The 21099-nt window shown below is 38.1% G+C and overlaps 1 protein-coding gene across 1 annotated transcript in view; it reads left to right on the top strand.

Moving 5' to 3' along the window:
- Positions 1-16797, top strand: part of LOC128911579 (neuroserpin) — a 52475-nt gene extending 35678 nt beyond the window's left edge. Inside the window, exons 6-9 of the mRNA XM_054206723.1 lie at positions 6396-6493; positions 12834-12920; positions 14193-14282; positions 16086-16797. Of these exons, the coding sequence (XP_054062698.1) occupies positions 6396-6493; positions 12834-12920; positions 14193-14282; positions 16086-16162 (352 nt within the window). The 3' untranslated portion in view covers positions 16163-16797. The remainder of the gene's footprint in view (positions 1-6395; positions 6494-12833; positions 12921-14192; positions 14283-16085) is intronic.
- The last annotated feature ends 4302 nt before the right edge of the window (positions 16798-21099 follow it).

Raw genomic sequence — 21099 nt, 5'->3', positions numbered from 1 at the left:
GCTTCAGGTCCCAGGAGCTTTAGTATTAACAGTCCACTAAGATGCAGAAGAGGGGCCTTTCTCCTAGGCGGTAATTCTCCTGCAGGCTTGGGCAAACTGTACCTAGAAGCTCATGAGAAGTAAAATATGAGAATTCTTCCATCCCTTAAGCTTTCCTTTTATAACTGGAGCATTTTGCAGCCTGTGTGTCAGGTGCTGCAGTTGGACATCTTCTCTCAAAGAATTCCTAGGGTGTGAGATCCACAACAGAAGTCTATCTCCATTGATTATATAGAGAAATCTGTGAAAACTAGCTTCCAAATTTAAGAAGCTTAGGTATCTAAAGTTAAATACATGAATGTCGTTGAAAACATATTAATTATGTTTGACTTGAATTAAGTTCGTAGAGGTAGTTTTGAGATTTGTTTGCTTTTAACCAAAAGCAGAGATTCCAGGATTCTGTGTAGCCGGGTTCTCAGACATGATTTGGAGGCTTAGGCTTTGCGTGGTCCTAAAACATCCTTATTTATTCCATCCTCAGGCTAGTTGTCATGGCTGTTGCTCTTATCTATGAACCTCAAAGAACTTGGTAAACACTTGTGAATTAAGGCTATACAAAGGCAAAACAGGTACAACCAGGTGCTGATTACCTTCAGTATTTTCAGATTATAAAAGATAACTGTCATGAGCTTGAAGTTCCCTACAGTCATACTGTCGTTTCCTTACAAACATTCCGAAGATCAATCGCATGCTCCCAAGGTATTGGATTTCTATTAGGGATTCAGAGGTGATGTACAGGATTTTATCAGTGCTCTAAATAAACACTTCATAAATATTTTATGCTCTGACTCAGAAAGGCATGTTATGAAATGTGGCCTGCAGGCTCTGTCCACTGAGAAATTTAAAGCAGTGGAATAAAATTAAATTTTTATATCCTGAAAAATGCTATCCAGTTATAAAGTGAACATTTTTTAAACTTATACATTTGTAATAGGACCTGAACGACTAGCCAAAACAGAGTTAATCACAACTTTCTAATTTCTGTCTGCATTATCTGTGTGCAAATGAAATTGTGTATTATTCCTCTTAATAGCAAAGGAGAGATTTGTACAGAATTGTTAAATTATACTTTCTCATTTTCATTTTCAAATCATTGTTTCTAGCTTAACCCAGACTAAAGTGATCAACATTTTAATCCACTTTTTGCATAGGGGTGAAACAGACCATGAATCTAATTTGCAAAGCTGTCTCTCTAACATAAATTCTCTGAAGAGCATAGGAGGAAGTAGTACCTAATAAGAGTGCTACAGTCTGCAGATCTCCTTTTAAGGATTGTTCCAATATGCCTGACTCTCTATGATGACCTTCTTGCTTTTTTTGTACATTTAAAATATTTTAAAATTGCCTTAGACTGTTTTGAAATGATAAGTTCTTTTTTCTGAAAAAAAACCTCAACCACCCCAAAACAAACCAAAAAGCCCCAACTGAACAAAACTGAAAAAACAGCCCCAAACAAAAAAACCCCAGACATTCTCTATTTTTTTTTTTTAACATGCCCTCTTGAGTCTCCTCTTTTCTCCTTTTCATGCGGAATAGGCCGGTGCGGATTGTTCTTGAGGTACAGTCATGGAAGAGGCATAAAACTGTCCCATTGAAATACACTCTTAGCCAACTTCTGCAGCCCATGGTTAGCCCTGGATGGAAGGACCTTGCCAGAGAAAGAACCATAACCTGTCTTGCTTCACCTGGTCAGAGCAGCTATATGGGGGGCTTTTGTTTGTTTTTGCTGTTAGTGGGGGTTTTTTGTTGCTTGCTTGTTTGTTTTCAGGCTATTAAATCCTGCAGGCTAGTTCTAGCACCTCAGGAGAACCTAGTTGAAATTCCAATCAAAATGTTGGAATTGACATCAGCTGGCAGCTTTGTACTGTGGGCTGCTTGCTAGGGTAGAAGAGTGATTCAGATCCTGAGGGCTTGTCCTCCAAGCAAGGATATTGTTGATTTCAAGCAATGGAACTATTCCTTTGTTTGCTTCTTGTTCTGCAGAATGTAATACTGAAAACCTGGAATTGCATGCTTTCGCTCATTCAGAACTCTTAGTAATTTTTGAAATTATAGCCTTTGGGATGAATCACGCTAGGCTCTAGTTCACTTCTCTGTTGTGTAACTAGAAAGCGTACCCTAATCCTTCTTGATTCTGTGGATCCTGAGTGTCTAAGAACATAATGAAAAATTCAGCATTTCAGAAGGGTTCATACGAGATGAAGCCATCTTTTCTTGTCTTGAAAGTCTGTAAAATAGAGGAAAGATGGCCTGATGTGGTATGTTAAAGTTAATGCTCTAACCAAAACCTAAAGGTTCAGATACATGACCTAAGGAGATTATTGATGACATAAATACATCATTTTAATTAATGCTTGTATAAGTTTTAAATTTCATTAAAATGTCATCGTTCTCTGCTTAAACTTCCCAGACAACTGTTACTTTCTCAATCTAATTCTGCTTCCTAAGCATCTTATTCTATTCTTCATTTCATGTGGGAGAGATCCAAAAGGGTGGAAATCAAGGGAAGTATTTTTGTTCAGCTGTTTGGACTGCTTTTTACATGTAGGAAGTAGAGCGACTTTGCAAGTGAACATTATAAAAATAAATATTGCTAACTCCTGTTTTTGCTTCTCCTTGACTTTGGCTAGCAACTGACAGGCAGTCACTATCATTTATTAATATATTTCAGCTCAGTGCTTTCTAAGGAGGTCTGTAGAAGCATATATCCATGAACACGTGTTGTGAACCTTCTAGAATTGCTTGAGTACAGAAGCTTTCCTCTGGACTCAGCAGACCAGTCTTTCCGTTCTGGTCCTATGGTGAAAATACCTCATTGTTTCTTCAGTGTCTGAGCTTTCTCAGACTTCCTTTTGTGGTTTTTAATGTTCCTGGTTGCAACTACTCCATGACTTCTGATACTGAAGTATTGAAATTGATTTTCAATAGTATTTTGAGCATCATAAACGCCTTAAAGATGGTGGAACAAAAAAACCAGGAGCATCTGGTTCATTATATGCGACAAACACTGCAAATAACCATGTGTCAGGGCTGGTATCATGTAGCTTGGCATTTCCAAAGTCTGGAGGTACAGCAAATGCCTGGCTGGGGAAATGAGATTGAATGTCTCTTCTGTGTTCTAGGTTGTCAGCTTTGATTTTGAATACTTACATCACTAAGGAACACAAAGAAATCCAAATATGACTAGAGGATAACTCATACCAAATGTTTACATTGGTTCGCATTGCCTGAAGTTATATTTCAAAGAGTAAAGCAGCCCTATTAGTTTTCAGAAGAGGCTAGTTTTGATGAGCTAAAATAATTGAAATGTCATTAATAGCTTAGCTGTAACTCTCACTGCTCTTCAGCAGATGGTAGCGGAGATACTATTTTGAATAGTGGTTTAGAGTGGGTTTTATCATATGAAAAAACTAAAAGGGGAAGAAGGGAAGTAATTAGTTTTATTTTTGTAAAGGGATAGTTTGGTATTTATACAGCTGATATGATATTTTCAGTCTACTTTGTCATAAAAAGGAGGAACTCGCTTCTATAGATATTGTAGAGACCTTCACTCATCCACCTGGTCAGTATTTGCCTTTCCAGAGGTTTGAGTCAGGGGTATAACCTCTATCAGTAAATAAGGGGCTGCTGCTACCATTCATGTACGTGTTCTTTAGCAGTATAACCAATCGACCTGTTTGCCTTTTCTTTTTTCAGATGCATAGTCAGCTGGGGCTTTACAGGTTTATTTTGTTTTTCAAAAACATCTGCCAAACCTCTTCCTTGTTTAGTATGCAAAAGCATCTTTTTGTCATGCTTGCTTTCTGGGTCATGATTCATTGCTCAGCAGATACGTGTGTTTTCTGTCTAGTGGTCCAGAGAGTTAAACCCACCTAATTTCCATTTATATCTTACAGTCATTCTCTGCAGTTGGAAAAAATGCTTGTTTGCAGTTATTTTTCCTATTTGTGACCTCAGATTCTGTTTTTCATGCAGACTTTTCTTGCTAGTGTCCTATCCTGATACTCTTTACTAGTTTGACATTGCTACTTAATAGCCAATTTATCTTGAAAACTTGATATGCCTAATACTAATTGTGGTGAAATAAAAGCCAAAAAAGGAAAAATGCACCACTGATTTTTTTATAAGATGCATTTTAACATTAATTTGCCTTTTCTGCATGTTTGTAAGATAGGTACAGTTGGATGTATTTTTACAAAATGTTTTAATATAGTTTTATTGTAGAAGGAAGTATTTCTGGGTTTATTCAATGTGCACAGACAGAACCTCTGTGCTGTTTAACTCTAGTTAACTTTGGCATCGGCAATCAATTCATAATTCATCTTTCTTAGGGTTTTTACCTAAGTCACTAAAATAGATCTGGACTTAGATTACAAGTGTGTAGTGAGGTTAAACTAGTCTCCAGTTTGGGAGCCTGTAAGCCATTGGGAAATTTGAATGAATGAGCAACTTGCAGTTCTGTCTCTTAGCTTAAAGTTAAAATTGTGCAGAAGGTCTTGAGAGCTCCTTGCCTATAGTTTTTGACTAGTGTGGGTGTCCACAGCTTTCTAAGAGGAAAGTGAGCAATGATTCCTCTTGAAGAAGAAAGCCAACAGGACACACTTCCATTTCCTACAGTCCTATTGGCTGTATTCAGGTTATCTCATCTGCATACGTACATCTCATTCATTAAGTTAATGCCATCTTTTCTTTCCTTTTTTAAATGCTGCCACACTGACTGATGTATAAAATGCTGGAACACCATAAGCTTCCTCCAGTACATAAATCTTTGTGGGTCTCTTCTGATTCTTTTGAGAACTGCCAAAACAATAAAATCACAAGAATCAGTTCTTGTGTTTTTATTACAGGCATATCCTGGAATTCATCTGGGCTTGTGGTGTCACTGGTGACTTATCGATCCTGAACTATCTCCAGATCTTATTTTAATTTTGCATAAAATTCTTCTCTGGGTAATGACTAATATCTATTCCATCATAGATTTTTGGCTTCTTAGGGCATTTCTATATTCATTATGAATGTAGATTGTGTACTGGATTTTTCTCATTCTGTGTAAATGTTGTGAAGGAGGAAGATCCATTTGACTCTTATCCAGTTGTCTTTTGATATCCAGATTATTCTTTTTCAAGCTGCCAAGGCTTGGTCGTGCTGAGGTATCATACATTTCATCTCTTGGTCAGCTGTTCTCTGCTCAGAGTTCTGACTTCTGAAAAGAACGTGTTCCTCCACATAGTTGAGGAAGTTTAGTCCTGAAAAATAATTATTACAAGAAATTGCAGAGAAGCACATTTGATTTTGTTTTTGGTTGTAGCACAGGTAAGACCCATCACCAATGACTGCGCTGTAATCGCAGAGCTGTTTACGACTGACTGACTTGCTGGAGAAACTGTAACAGCACCTTATGGACTATATATTTTGTGTTGTACAGTTATAACCAGTCACTGTCAGTGTAATTTAAATCACTAACAGTTTGTTTGGTCGTTCTACAGAGAGCCCATAAGTCACCTATAACAAACATTTATAATTAGTCTCTTGTGTTTGTCTGTAGACTTCTGGTATTTTCTTGTTGGGGCTGTCATTCTTATTATTATTCTGACATGTTTCTTTGTTTCTGGCCATACATAAAGGATCTGAGTCATTTTGTCTTACTGACACCAAGCATAACGTTTAGAATGTTTGAAAAGAAGTCTTTGTAAATGGAACAAGCTTTTGCCCAAAGTCTTGCCCTCAGGATAAATTTCAATTTGTCCTTCCAGCATGGTGACGTACCCTAGAACATGGCTTTGCAAGCTAACCCTGAAATTCTACCAGGTTGTACTCACGTGTGCGTTTGCGCTAACAACTATTTGTTTTCCCTGTTGTTTACTTACAATCAAAACCCAATTAAAATTTTACCACCAATTTTGCCATCTAAATGGAGCATCTTTCTCACTTCCCTATTACTTCTTTGCCAACAGCTGTCTGAAATTTGTAATGTCCTTTGCCCTATTTCTTACTCTAGTATGTGTACAATTAAATTCAGTTTTTATAGTGAACCTCCTGTATAAAAAGGAAGCATTTACATTAGCTACTGCATAATTTTGCACTGAGGTTTTATGGTCAGAGACTGTATATAGCATTAGCATATTTTTGTTTGCTTCTGCATTAGGGAAAAAAATCCAGCTGTGCAGGTAAACTAATTTGTTAGTAAGCGTTTGTGTAGAAGGTGTCACTATGCCATACTATTGGTGCCGAATCTCCTACCTTATATTATTTCCCTCAGTGTTTCAATTGTCATTATCTAGAAATTTTAACCTTCTAATAACAACAAGTACCGCTTACATTGTGGGCTTTCTGTAATTTTCTATTATGTTCTCCAGGTTCACAGTAGAACAGGAAATTGATCTGAAAGATGTCTGGAGAGGTCTCGGAATTACAGAGCTGTTCAGCAGTAGCGCTGACCTCACTGGGATGTCTGGTAAGGGCTTCTTGTGCTGTCTCTCAAGGTATGCGGGGAAGTACCAAAATCACCTAAAGATAACCGAGAATATCTTCAGAGTGATTTTTATGGAGGAAAAAACCCAATCTGCTGGCAGTTTTTTGATCCTTTGGGATTTTTGCATAATGTAAGAACGTGCTCACTGTAGGAGCAGATGGGGCAGGGGACAAATCCATCAGGGGGTGTGTGTGGGGGTGGGGAATTTTTGGCCTGTGAAAGTTCACTCAGTATTTCAGAATTGGATCGCGTTAGAAATGTAGGGAAAGTGTAATACTATGCAAGAGGCAGATCCACGTTAGAGCAATATATGGCTTCAGTGCCTTGATGGCAAATGGGGTTCGCACATCAAGGGAGTTGTCATCTTTTATCTCCAGAGGCTATTTGTTCACAGCATTAAGAGCATTAAGCTGTTGTACAATTAGTCATCTCCCCAGATACCTGCTGTATAGAAGCAGCACAGGAAAGAGAGTTCTGAGATAAAAGCAATTCAGTCACATATGCTGCTTGCGTATTTCAATACACTGGCAACAGTTTATTTTCAGAAGTTAAAATATCCAATCCATTTAGAAATTCAGGTGGAAATGAGAGATTTCTGCTTTTAATGCTTCCTAAAAGGTATTGAACTGGCACAAAATAGAAGTTGAGTCATCTTTGCCTGAGAAGTTTGTTTCACTTTTGTGTAAAAGTAGCTGCACAAGCAGTGTATTTAGCATGGTCTAGACCTGAATTTTGGCAAACACAGTTGTTCTCTATCTAGAAGCATGCCCCAGTGTGAGATTACTGTGATTACTCTTGTAATTTATGCTTATATACTGCTCCCTATATGTTGTTTGGTTGGTTTTTTTTTTTGCTCTGTGGGTTACTGCCTAATCAGCCAGGTGGATCCTTAGCTGATGGGAAATACCTGTTCTTAATTGTCTGTCTCTGGAAGCAATCACACCTGTGTGACTTATTCAAAATAGTGGTTATGAAGGTGAACCTTCCTCTAAAATTTACAGCAGAAATGTTTGTGATTTTCATATCCTTTTCACTTTTGAAATGTTGTTTGTAGTGTATCGTGTAGCTTATTCCACTGTTCTGCTGCTTTCACTTTTCCAGTGAAATTGTAGGAAAAGCTAAAGTTAGCCAATGGGAAAAGAATTTGAATAAATGAAAAATCCTTCTTTTAAAAAAATACCACTTTTCTCACGGAAAAACACCTTCAATTTTTCTGCCACCCCAAAGAAAAGTAAGCTTTCCAGTAAGTTCTGGTCTATGTATAGAAAAGTGTTTACTTGAGGAAAAGGTACTAAGAAGAATGGAAAATACACGGGGGAGACTGAACCACAAAGGTAGCGCTTGGCTCTTAGTTTCATGTAAAATTCGCCTATATATCAGAGACTAATTCTGTAGCCGAGAGTTTAGCAGAAAGATTGGAACGTGTTTGTGTTTTAATCCATGTGACTAATGACTCGTTTAAAGTTTTACATTTTTGACAATTGTACTGTACAAAATCAAAATACCATGTTTTGCATGGCTGAATTAACTCCTCTGCCATTTAAAGATTAACTTGTTTATTAAGTAATGTAGAGCAGTATATAGAGAGAATTCATGAGTTTTACTTTAGCATTCTTGCTTTTCACTTAAAAGGCCATGTGCTACCAGGTGATAAAAAGGTCATTCAGTAAATTAAGAATAAGAAAATGTTTTTAATGTCTTCAGTGAAAACCCTACTGTTGATGCTATGGAGATGAAACTTTAAGTAGTTAAAATACAAAATATATTTCCTGTATCTAATTTTCACAATGTAAAATGGGAAGGGGGGAGGAAGGAGGGGGGGAAAAGTCATAAAGATGTTGAAGCTTGCATTTGCAATTACCCGAATAGTATGTCAGATAACAGGGAAGTTGAATCCAGAAGCTTATGTGCGTCTTCAGCATCAGCCCTCTGGAAAATTTGTCACTTCATGAAACCTTAAATGCAGATACTTGAACAAAAAGTTTGTCTGGACACTTTTAATTTAGGAAGATGCAAATCATAAAAGAAAATCTAAGCAGATTTTTTTGAGAAATTCTGTTGCATTTAAAAATACTCTCCTCCCCCTCTTCTGTTGCTCTTGCCTTTGGATTATTGTCAAGGAAAGCCTTCTGCAATTTCAACAACAACCCTAATCCTGTAATCAGATCCAGGCACAGATTGTTGAGTTCAGTGAAATTCTATGTGGGCTTAGTGGATATAACTCAAATTGCAGGATTACAGACTTATTTTTCAATATTTAGAATTTTTTGCTTTTTGCACTCAATCTGAAAAATGGAAATGGATGAGTCAACTTTACCTTCTGGTGTGTCTGGATTATGAGCAGCCAAAGAGAAAGTATTAATCCAGATGCACATCTGAAATGTTACTGTCTTGCAGAAATTAAGTTCTTTGTCAATTAACACAAATGAGTAGGAGTACGTTCCTATTTGGCTGTCTAGTTGCATGTATTCTGACTCTCACTTTTTCAGCAAAAGACTTTGACAGCTTTTACTTGAATCTGTGATTCCACCAAGAGTTCAAAATAATCTTGAAACAACTTGTGGTATTTGGAATTTTATCATTTATACAACCTGTAAACTTGCTACTTGAGTATTTTGACACCACTTAGGATTTACCCTTGAACTAATTTCAATACTAAAATTCTCCTTCTCTTTCAAGTGATTATAAGATTCCTTACTGTTGTATAATGCCTTAAATGGCAACTGCTTTTAACCTCAGGGTGACCGGCATTTCAGTTAGCAGTGAAGTAATCTTAATGACTTACTTTCACAATGTAAAGTAGTCAGAAGAGCACCAGTCCAGTAAATAGTTCTTCGAAGTCTTGCCCAAGGTAGGTATAAATTTTCTGGGACAACCTAAGCTAGAAAAGACAATAAACCTGCATGCTTTTTTAAAACGAGACTTGCAGAGCAACCAGTTGGCAGCTATGAGTAGGAGTTTGCAAGCATATGGAGTGTAATGGCAAATGAAATGTGATGCTAACGGAGTCATGTACATTAGAAGCAAGTCTCAGATTACTCCCACACATTAATGGGTATCTAGGGTCCTGCGGAAAGCTTAAACTTTGATACTAAATCTCCGTGGAACTTTTCTGAGATGCTAACAATCAAATTGTGTTGGTTCTTATGAAAATCCAGGTTTCTGGGGAGGAATAACCCCATGTACCAGTATAGGTTGGGAGCTGACCTGCTGGAGAGCAGCTCGGTGGAAAGAGACCTGGGAGTCCTGGTGGACAACAGGATCACCATGAGCCAGCAATGTGCCCTCGTGGCCAAGAAGGCCAATAGCATCTTGGGGTGCATCAAGAAGAGTGTGGCCAGCAGGTTGAGGGAGGTCATCCTCCCCCTCTACTCTGCCTTGGTGAGGCCGCACCTGGACTACTGTGTCCAGTTCTGGGCTCCCTGGTTCAAGAGGGACAGGGAACTGCTGGAGAGGGTGCAGCAAAGGGCTGCCAAGATGCTGAGGGGACTGGAACACCTCTCTTAAGAAGAAAGGCTGAGGGATTTGGGTCTCTTCAGTATGGAAAAAAGATGACTGAGGGGGTCCTTATCAACGCTTATCAATACTGAAAGGGTGGGTGTCAGGAGGATGGGGCCAGGCTCTTTTCAGTGGTGCCTGGGGACAGGACAAGAGGTAATGGGCACAAACTTGAGCATAGGAAGTTCCACCTAAACATGAGGAGGAACTTCTTTCCTTTGAGGGTGGCAGAGCACTGGCACAGGCTGCCCAGAGAGGTGGTGGAGTCTCCAACTCTGGAGACATTCAAAACCCACTTGGACGTGTTCCTGTGCAGCCTGCTCTGGGTGACCCTGCTCTGGCAGGAGGGTTGGACTAGATGATCTCCAGAGGTCCCTTCCAACCCTATGATTCTATACTACATTGAATAAAGTCATTCTGTATATTCTGTGGTTTAGAAACTTGGTTTAGGGTATGAGGCATGTGCTGGGTGAGAGGATCTTTTTTATTGTAAGTTGTGCTGTAGTTTTCATCTGAAAGGCTTCTTGTATCTTGTTCTGAAGCAACAATGATACTATAGCTGGAGCAGTGTGCTAGACTAATTGGGCGTACTGGCCTCATCTGCAGTGGTGCTTCTTCTATTCCTGTCAATTTAACAAAATATTGTTGGGCTTTTTTAATACTCAGTTCTGGAATACGTTTACAAGTAGGCCTACTATTATACCAGATGGTAAACGTTAACAATGTTTATGCTGTCTGAATTATGGTCTATAAGCTCATCAGATGGGAGACCCATCTTCTGAGGTGTGAAGCACCAGAAATATACCTGGGAGTACCGTAAGCACTACCACACTATACAAAGTAAAGTATTCAGGGCAAAAATACAGAGTATTGCCATGAATATTACAGGTTACAGGAGCAGGCTTAAGTGCTGTAATAAAAACAAAAATGTGATCAAAATATGTGATTAGGCTAAGTGGGTGTTTCTTTGTCTCTTATTAAATATAAAAAAATTATTTGGGTTTAAGATAAGGAACTACAAACCAGGATTTTTCTCTAAAGGCTGCAAAATTATTGTTTTCTTTTGGTGTGTGTTGTATAGCTCAAATGCTCAATAGAGCTTTGAGGTGGTCTCAAGCAAGGATAGCAAAATACAGCTGCCTGGAAGGTAGAATTGGCAGAAGTGACCAATAAACTTACCAAGAATCCTGTTAACTGACGTTACAAAGGCGGCACACACATAATATGAGACACTACACACACAACAGGAATTGCTGGATGCAGGAGTTGTGTGTGGATCTGATACTCTTTTTGCCTTGGGTATCTATCCATTATCGCATATGTAAATGTTCATGCACATCCAGTGTTTGTTCTAAAACCTTTTTTGTAAACTGGAGTCTAATGGGTCCATAATGGAATGGAAGCTTTAGGGGATGATTATTTAACACTTGATTGTAGTATTCAGTTAGCTTGTGATTTATTTTTTACAGGTAAAGCTTGAGGCTTAAAGGTGATGCTAGTGTCAGAATGCAGCCACGTTGTGTTTTCAGGTGGCCTTTCTGTTAACAGTTAAGGAGACAAAAGCTGTGAGAATTGTGCGTAGCTTCCAGATGGTGCTGTGTCCCCCATGTTTTAAAGTAACACCGTGGAAACTTCCTCCTGGCTTTCAAGGTAGTATTACTGAAGGCTTGGAAGTGAAGCCTAGAACTAGTACAATATTTAGTAGTCTAGTATGTTCTACTACAGACAATCCCAAAGGAAATGATTTGGGGCTTTTGTTGATGAGATTTAAGTTAAGCAGCCGACCTAGGAGGTTTACTTCAGTTCTGAGTGTGTGTAGCAGTTAATGAGACCTGCTGGGGAAAGACATTTCAAACTAATGTCTCTTGTGGTTTTGGCTTGCATTAGTATTAGAACTAGCAGCTGTCAGTTCAGAACCAAAATAAATGGGTAACAATTAGATGAATAGTCACAAGCTTTCCCTCCTTAGTCAGCCTTCAACTAGAGTTTTGGTGTTGAACCGAACACCAGGGTCAGAAGAATCAGAAATACAAAATGGTATAGCTGTCTCACTGGGGTGGTTAGATCAGATTCTCATGGTTGTGTATCTCCCTGTTGAGAAAGCTTTTATTCCTTTAACTGCTGGTTGTGCTCTGTCATTACTGTGGATTTTATGCAGGTACAATAAATGTATATCGAATCCTTGTTGTGTCTTTCTGATGAAACTTAATCAAACAGATTAAATGGTGATGTGTGTCTTGCTTCCTCCAAGGTGCTGGCTATTCCAGTAGGTCTGGTCATTTAGCCACAGAAGAAAAGTAACGAAACATCCACTGACTTAAGCAGGAGTAGGCTTAAGAAGGATCAAAATTAAAATACTGACAAAGAAGGGTGGAAAAGAAACAAGACTGAGAAAACCTAGTTCCATGGTGGTTTTTTGCAATAAATATTTATCTTCAGCTTCTTTGAAATATAGAGACAAGAAGAAAGAAATATAAAGACAAGAAGAAAGAAAATACACAATTTTCCTGGTTGCATTCAAAACCTTGTGTTCAAGGATTGCCTTTTGCTCTGTCTGGTATACAGGTGCTCTGTGCAGTGCCAAGCTGTTTTAATACCCACAGTGTAGGAGAGTACTCCAAATTTAAGCGAGGTAAACGGTGCTATTAAAGGTATCGTCAGGAGGCATTTTAATGCAACTCCTATGCACAAAGCTCTTATCCTTCCCCAGTCGGTATAGAAGGTGGACGGTAGTGTTAGGGGTTTTGGTGGTGTTTGGGTTTTTTTTTAAATACTTCAATCTTACTGTTGAGCCATTTGAAATATGTTTCCTTTTCCTCTCCAGATAACAAAGAACTTTACCTTGCAAAGGCATTTCACAAGGCATTTCTAGAAGTTAATGAGGAAGGATCAGAAGCTGCTGCTGCCTCAGGTACCTGACTAAATCAAATATCTGGTTATTCTGTGTTAATTAATGCTTTAAAACTGACTTACTGTAGAGCCAGGAAAGCTAAATAGCACATAACATGAAGACACAGCATAGCAAGTATACTGCTTTGCAGAAGAGAATTTTGGAAACTAAAGGTGTTAGCATTTTTTTTTTTTAACATGGTGTTTTCACAAAGAATTTTGAGCATCCTGTGGAAAACCTCTTCTTTACTTTGCTTCTGATTGTCAGGAGGGTACAGACTGCAATTTATACTTTCTTTATGGAACTTAAGCATTTGTAATTTTTGATCTGCTAATTGAGATGGTCAGAGGCATTTGACCCAGAATAGTTAGAAGGAGCTGAGAGTTGTTGCAGTTTAATTTTAATAAGCTTATATACGGAGATGCAAGATGGAAAGTGCTAAATGCAAAACCATAGCTGGCCACTATTAATGCTAGGAGGCCAGTGGGTTGGTTTAGGTGGCTATCGCATGCTTTTCCTTAAAATAAGTTAGTTGCCAATATGTATCATTAAGTGATTTCAAATTGCCTCTACTTGTACCAGCCTTTGAGGAAAGGAAGAATGACTTCCCTGGTCATTAATATCGGGACCCGGGTTGAATTGTCACATTAATATGGACAGAGATTACTGGCATGCATGAGTCTTTATTAACAGTGCAGTGAAAATGTAAAAGCAAATGAAACACTGAGAAATAATAATAACATCCTGGAGAAATCCATGTATCTCCAAATAAAAATAACAGAGTCAAATTCTCCCTGATTCCCAGTTAATTTTACTTTCAGCCTCTGCATTATTTAAAGACTGAAGCTAAAAGCTGCAAGATCAGCCCATTTAGTTGTTGCATATTCCATAGTTATTCAAGGTTACCTTTTGCTATCCACTGCAGGCTTGGAGCTGCTTAAAACAGGTCAGCAGTGCTGTCTAGCGTAATGCATTTTCTTTCTACAAGTGAGCAGGAATCATAACTGCTCTTAAGGTTCTGGGCCTTCTAATTTATAAGCCGCTCGCTCAGCCTGGGAAATTGTGCCACTCTTCCTTGTTAATCATTCTTAGAGCATAAATAGGTGTGCAATTACGCTGTAGATCTCTTTCATTTTCAGTTAGATTTTTCATGCTATTTCTTGGTGACACTTAGATCTGAGAGTGTGGGACTTTAGTGTCTGCTCATGTGCTTCACAAGTATCTCTGCTATCATGAAGAGGAGGAGAATGTGCAGTGATATTTAACAAGTTGCCTGTGTTCTTTTTCCTTTAGGAATGATTGCCATTAGCAGAATGGCAGTGCTGTATCCCCAGGTTATAGTTGATCATCCCTTTTTCTTTTTGGTCAGAAACAGAAGAACAGGTGAGAATATTACAAACTCTTCCATGTTTTTCACAGTACATCGTCAAGTATACAAAAGAAAATTGTCTGTTTTGATCAGTGAACTGGCATGATATTATGAACTTGCCTTAATTTGTCTTAAAATACCTAATATTGAAAGACTGACCTTTTCTATATCCCCTTAATGTTTCTCCAAGTAAGACACCAAAATCTGACATAATCCTGAAAAATATCCAAAATTACATGATTAAAAACCCTGGGGAAGAAAAAGTCACCGTTTTTTTTTTTTTTCAGAGAACACAGTGTTACGGCCCTGAATATCCATAATCACTGCATTCCGTAAGAGCTTGGCTGTAGTAAGACCAGTGAGATATGTTCCCGGTACCGAATGATTTGCATAACAGACATATATTAGAGCTATGAATAATTCTGTTGTGCTCTTGAAGTGTTCTGTGGCAGGCAAGGGATGAGAGCAGCACTCGCTAGCAAAATGGGCAATGACTAAGGAATTCCTTAGTTTCATATTTGTAATATGTCTTAATGATGTGGATGTGACTGGGTGACAAAACATTACTGTGCACCCACGTATGGGTGTCTGTGTTGTGGTATCTTACGTGATCTATAAGCAAACTCTGATAGGTGCAGTCTGACAGGTTTTTTGTGTATTTGAGATCCCCATCCATAGGTATCGGTGTTTATTTAACCATTTAGATTGCAGTAATGCTTACAGTCCAGCTAGGTAGGATCGCTTGTGTGCAAGGCATGATATAAACTCTTAGCGTTTTTTTTAATGAAAACTAAGTTGAGTATCTTTGCTGTTGTAGACATATAATTAGGCAAAAATGCATCTGTAAGAGGGTATCTGACCTTTTCCCTACTCAATATACAAAAATCTCCCTGAAAAGTTTTAGTCAGAACGGAGTAGAGCTTGATAGCACTTTTTAATGTTGCATGGGCCTTGTTGTTGCATGAAGAAAGAGGAATTGCCAACAGCTATAGTCAAAGCTTGAAAGCTCGTTACTAATCTAGAAATCTAAAGTTGGAAACATTTTGAAAAAAAAAAAAATCTATGACGGTTACCCTTCTTCTCAAGAATACCCTAAGTGCTCATGATTGATTACTGTGTTTAAACAGGTTAGGTAGAAATGTATGAAATGGGAAAGATGGGAATGGTGACTAAATGGTGTAGGGGAGCAGTATTCATATAGAGGGTTTGTTGTGGGTTGCATGCTCTAATGTGGAGAAAATCTGTGAACTCAAAGTACTTATCTGTTAATAATCGTTAACTGATTGGTGTGGAGCTTCTGGGGCTCACTTTTAATTCTGTGAGGAACGTTGTCCAGCAGCTCAGGCATGTGAACGTCAGAAGAGATGGTGAAGGTTACTCTGGTTAGGTGTTCAAGCTCCAGTTAAGGTTAGCTGCCACTTTTGGAACCTGACAGCCTAGAAACCAGTACTGTGTCATAACCACTTGGCACCAGTGGCAGTACTTCATGGGCCTTCATCAGAAGCATTGAAATGAAAGTGAACCTTTGTGTTGATTTCTGGTGGATTTTCAATCAAGCCTTCAGAACAAGCAGAGGGGCACTGAAATGCAGAGGATTTCACTGTTGTTCTTCGTACTGTATCAGTTCTGAATATGAAGATAGTCAGAGAATATCTTCTCTGGGGCTGTTGATCCATTGCCTTTCATGGCTACCAAGTTCTAAAATTTGTGTTCTGCATGCTCTAGAACTTCCCAGTAGTTGTCATCTTATAACCTCATCTTTTCCTTTTGTTTCTGACATCTTTCCTTCCCACCCTCCCTTCCCCCTTTTTCCACAGGTACTGTGTTATTCATGGGAAGGGTAATGCACCCTGAAGCGATGAATACCAGTGGCCATGACTTTGAAGAGCTTTAACTGTCACCAGCTACCAAAAAGAGGAGATAAGCACATAAAGTTTGAAGTGAATATATTTAAGGTTTGCTGTGTTTTCCCCCAAGATACTGTTGAAAATGCTTTCAAGATCTAACTGTGTGCAAGTCAGTTTCCAGAGGAAAGCTTACAGTATTAAAATAATAGTTCTGTTTCTGTCATTGTGATTGCCGTGTCCTTAAAATAAAATTGTGTACATGTCAACAACTGTTTCTTGTTCTAGTGAATTGTAAAGCAAACAACTGCGAATCCATTATTTGTAATTTTTTTACAGTCCAAAGACTGACTTGATCAATGAGACAGGAGCGGAATGTGTGCAGCTCTGGATAATGCAAATGGCAAACCTTGATGATAATTCGTAAAGTTGAAGAACTACATCTGGAAAATGTGATCGTTTCCTGTTCGTGTAAGAGTAGTAAACAGACTGCGATATGCTGTCTCATCAAAGTTAATGGAACAAATTAAGCCTAGTGGATTTTATTCTATACTATAACTGTGGTAGACTTTGTGTGAACTCTCCCACATGTGATTCTAAAATGTTGCTTTATGAACGCAGCTGCATGTGACTCTGCAATTCACCTTCCGTGACTGTTGATGCCAATAAAATTTGATCGCATGAATATTTGAGACTAGTCAGTGTAGAATAGTTATGTATGTGACTGAAGTAAAATAGTTGAATAGTAATGTCATTTGTGTGGACATATTTTTCTCCCCCAAAGTGGTTGTTCTACTTTAACCTAAGCTTTGCAGTATCTCTCTTAAGGGATCTAGAATGATCTTTCTCAAAGCCAAAAAAAAAAAAAAAAAAAAGACAAACACCACCCTTAATTTTAAGCATCTACAAATGCTCTATTCATAAATGTCTAAAGGAACAGCATAATTCTTTTTATTCCCTAACTTTTTATTGAGAATAAACTGACAGAGAGGACAATGACACACACCACAAGTAAATATTAGCAGGGGAATTAGTTGCTCTTCCCATTTACAGGAGGACGAGAAGTACCAGTTGTCACCAAAGAGGCATATAATTATTTCTTCTCTCATTGTGCAAAATGTAAAGAGAACAGAAGTTTTTAAAAAGGTAAGAGAGAATAGGAGAAAGGAAGGGAGGAGCTGCTTTGAAACAGATCATAAATACAAACTTTTGGATAATAAGTGGTTTTCTTCTCAGTCAATTGGAGTTTTGTCTTTTGAGTTCTATAGGAACAAATGCATATTAGCTGAACTTTAGTTTTAGTTACAGGCTTCTCTGGCGTACATACGTTCACTTCTAAACAGCATAGATATTGCTCACAAAGTTATTCATGCAAGGAGAACTTCCAAAGTTTGACACATTGTTCACTTTTGGTTTTTTTATGCTGCTGGTGCAAATCATGCAGGTCAAACTGCAAAGTGATGGATGTTCTCCTTGGAGGCTGGTTATCCTCCCTTGGAGAAAGGGCATTTGAACACATTTCTAGCCCTGCCCCCTTGAATTGTTTAGTTCTGTTGCACAGAAGAAAAATGGAGCTCCTTAGTGTATTTTTGTTGCTTATTACCCTCATTATTTTGTAGTCTGGACTTGGTGAGACAGTTTTTCTATTCATATTTAGACAAAAATTGTAATTTTATTTCTGTATAGCTAAAAATGTTATGCTTGGGAGGGGAAAAAAAGGGAGTGCTTCTAAGAAGGAGCTGGGGCGAATTGTACCAAGATATAGAATTAGTCTCACTGCAGGTAAAACCAGCTTCTTTGACATGGGGTTACACAAGGGCTTCATGTTTAAATGATCCTATGAACCATCACCTAATGTCTGTAAAAGTGACCCAAATCCTAAAGATCTCTTGTAGTTTTAAACTTAGGGGAGCCTGATTTTTAAGCTATTACATTTTTTTTCACGCTAATTTTTGAGGCGTTCGTTCTGATTTGGAAAGACGTGTGAAAGCAGATGACAGCCCTCAATCATGTTTATTTTCAGTCCATCAAAAGTTCTTCCAGACCAATTTTGTGTTTTCTTTGCATTAGTTCCTTGCAGCGTAGATGCTTCTTACCAAGGGAAGGACTGAAGATAGATTTGAACTAAAGCTATGGAATTATGGAAGGACAGCTGCCAGTCAGAAGTATTTATAGAGGATATCAGGCAAGTGCAGACTTCCCTAGCAGTTAGACTGAGCATAAGTGGAATGATGGAGAATCACATATTCCAGATCTGATTCTGACAATTGTTTCAATGGGTGTGTAGGAAAACCAGCAGAAACAGAAGTGCAAACACAAGTTATTTCACTTGATACTCTCCTAGTCCTTAAAGATGCAAAATAGCCATTTCATGTTCCTTGAAAATTGAGAATTACCTGGTTTTCAACAACATGAATTGATCTATTGCAAATTATGCAAAGATGTTAGTTGTAGATTATTGAGAACAGCTTTCAAACAATACTGCTTTTCACTAGTGATATCTTAAGTATTGTTACCAATTTATAGAGGTATATGAATAATATTTCATTGTGGTTTTTAAAATAGATTTTGTATAATGTTGTTTTCAAAGATGCTATTGCTTTTTCAAGACAAAACTAGCAAAATAATTTTGCCTTTGGATTTTTTTTGGTAAGGGGAATTTGTCAATAGTGGCTCGTATGTGAGTTTAGGTGTATAGTCTTAAAAAAAAATAATAAAAAAATGTATTTTGTGTTGGAGGCTATATCAGAAAATAAATTGCTGAAACTTCTGTAGTTGTGCTGTGTAAGTGACCACGATGTAACAGTGTCTACTGAGATCCTTCTGTGGTGCAGGTGGAATTTAAGTGTGAGATGCAGTTCCCTAATGCTGTCATCTTCTGTCTGTCTTGCATACATCTACTGGAGTCCAGGTGGAAATGCTTTTCAGAGCTGCAATTGGAAAGAGTACTTTCCCTACAAATCCTTTTAGTGGTGGTGCTTCCACTAGAGATTGACTTATTTAAATAAGGTCCCACTTCTACATGACCATGAACACCAAACAGTTTTTCCAGATTACGACATTCAAACCAAAATTTGTCATGTTGCATGAATTAGAATGTTTTGGTTGCTGTTTCAAGCTAATTTTCATTATTCTTCCAAAAGCCTTGATGATGACAAAGTAAACTGTTGTTTAAGACAATAATGCCTATACTTCTTAATGGGAGCTAAACTGACTTTAAAAAAGCCAAGCCAATCAGTTTTTGTGAATCAAGTACATTATATTACTCAAACAAATAAGATCTTAGTGTTATACCAGAAACAAACAAACAAAAATATTAGTCAACGCTTTTGTGCCTAATTTTTATTTTTCAATGATGGACAAAAGAAGAAACCACAAGATGTCACCCTATCCTAAGAAGCTGAGAAGTACTTTCTCATTGACAGCAATCCTACAGGAGTGTTGGAAAGCTGCATATCCTGAATGGGACTCAACTATATGTAAGTCTTTGTAAATGAGAGTTGCTTGAGTCTGAGAGCATAATTAGACCCAGGTGCCTGAGATTAATGATTGGGATGGGGAGTGGAAACAAACAAAAAAACCCAGCTTTGTGTTGTAAACTCTTCTCTGATTCTTGATAACAGATTGCTGGATTAAGTTCATTGCTCATAGGGGAATTTTGTGCAATTCATAGTCTGCATGATTGCATTGTGTACTTGGTGTGGGTGAAGTAAAAGCAGAAGTTTGGGGTTTTTTCAACCCATCTCGATGAACAGCAGTAGAGCTGTGCTGTATTTACTTCAGAGTGGCAGTGCTACAATAGGAGACATGTTTTCTTGACTACAAGAGAGAAACAACTAGGGTTGAAGTCATTGATATGCTGGCCTTATTATTCTGTTGGGTTTTTTTTGCTTACCTCTCTTATTTCCCCCCTCCCTTGCTCACTTACATGCAGTCACTAGACTTTCTGCATGAGCAGATTCCTGGCATGTTCTCGTATAGTGAGGTTTCACCACTGTCAGGTGTTCTGCTCTCTTCCTGGGGAGGAGGCAGTATTTGTCCTATGAGGATTTTCTAAAAAAAGCAACAAGGCATACTCCAAAAGTGATGTTTACAAAATAATTCTTGAGTTGTTTCTGTCCCTTTTAATAGGCAATTTTTGGTTTTGTCCCTACAGTGGAAAATGGAAATACATGGATTAAAAATAGATTAAAAATAGATGGATGATTTACCCCCAGAACACATTGCTAGAGAGCAGGAAAACAGTGCCTTAGTTACGCAGATAATACCAGCAAGTAGTGATTGGAATTCTCTTGTGTGCTACTTTGCATTTACCAACACAGTTGATGAGAAATCGTAGACTAATTTAGTTTATAAAACCTTCTGCAGTCCCCAAGAATTGTGGGTCAAGCTGCAGTAGTTATAGGGGTCCAGACAGAATGAAGACTCTGCCTGCTTACTGGGGACCTTTGTTAATTGGTTCAGTAGCTTGTCTTTGGTTTCCAGCTGGCATTGGTTAAGGGCTATAAAACAAAGTTACATGTGAGAAACCATTCGCAAAACACAAACGTAGTTGGCACTGTAAAACTCATGAGCAACTCTACATGTTACCCCCATCCACCAGGGCTTCTCGAGTGATGTTCTCTTTATATAGTACTGCTCTTACAACAATATCCACATGAATTTTGTTTCACAGCACTAATTAGAAGCCTGAATCGTGGAACAATTGCTGTAGGCATTAGGCAAACCGAATAAAAAGTCATGTAATAAAATGCAGTTTAAATTGCAGTTTATATACACTAGCACAGCCAAGGCTGTAAAGCTAATGAAAAATATCAGACTTATTCACAGTCACTCTGGCAGGTAGGTAAATGGAGAAAAGTGGTGAAGATAAATGTATTATCCAAACAATAGGTGAGTCTCAGCTCTGCTCGCTATTTTAGAAATTGTTCAGACTTTTCCAAACCGCCTTACAAATGCAGGCTCCAAACTCTGTTAATGGCTGTGC

This window comes from Rissa tridactyla, chromosome 6, assembly GCF_028500815.1.
Source record: "Rissa tridactyla isolate bRisTri1 chromosome 6, bRisTri1.patW.cur.20221130, whole genome shotgun sequence".
NCBI lineage: Eukaryota > Metazoa > Chordata > Aves > Charadriiformes > Laridae > Rissa > Rissa tridactyla.
This window is presented reverse-complemented; position numbering and strand designations above follow the sequence as displayed.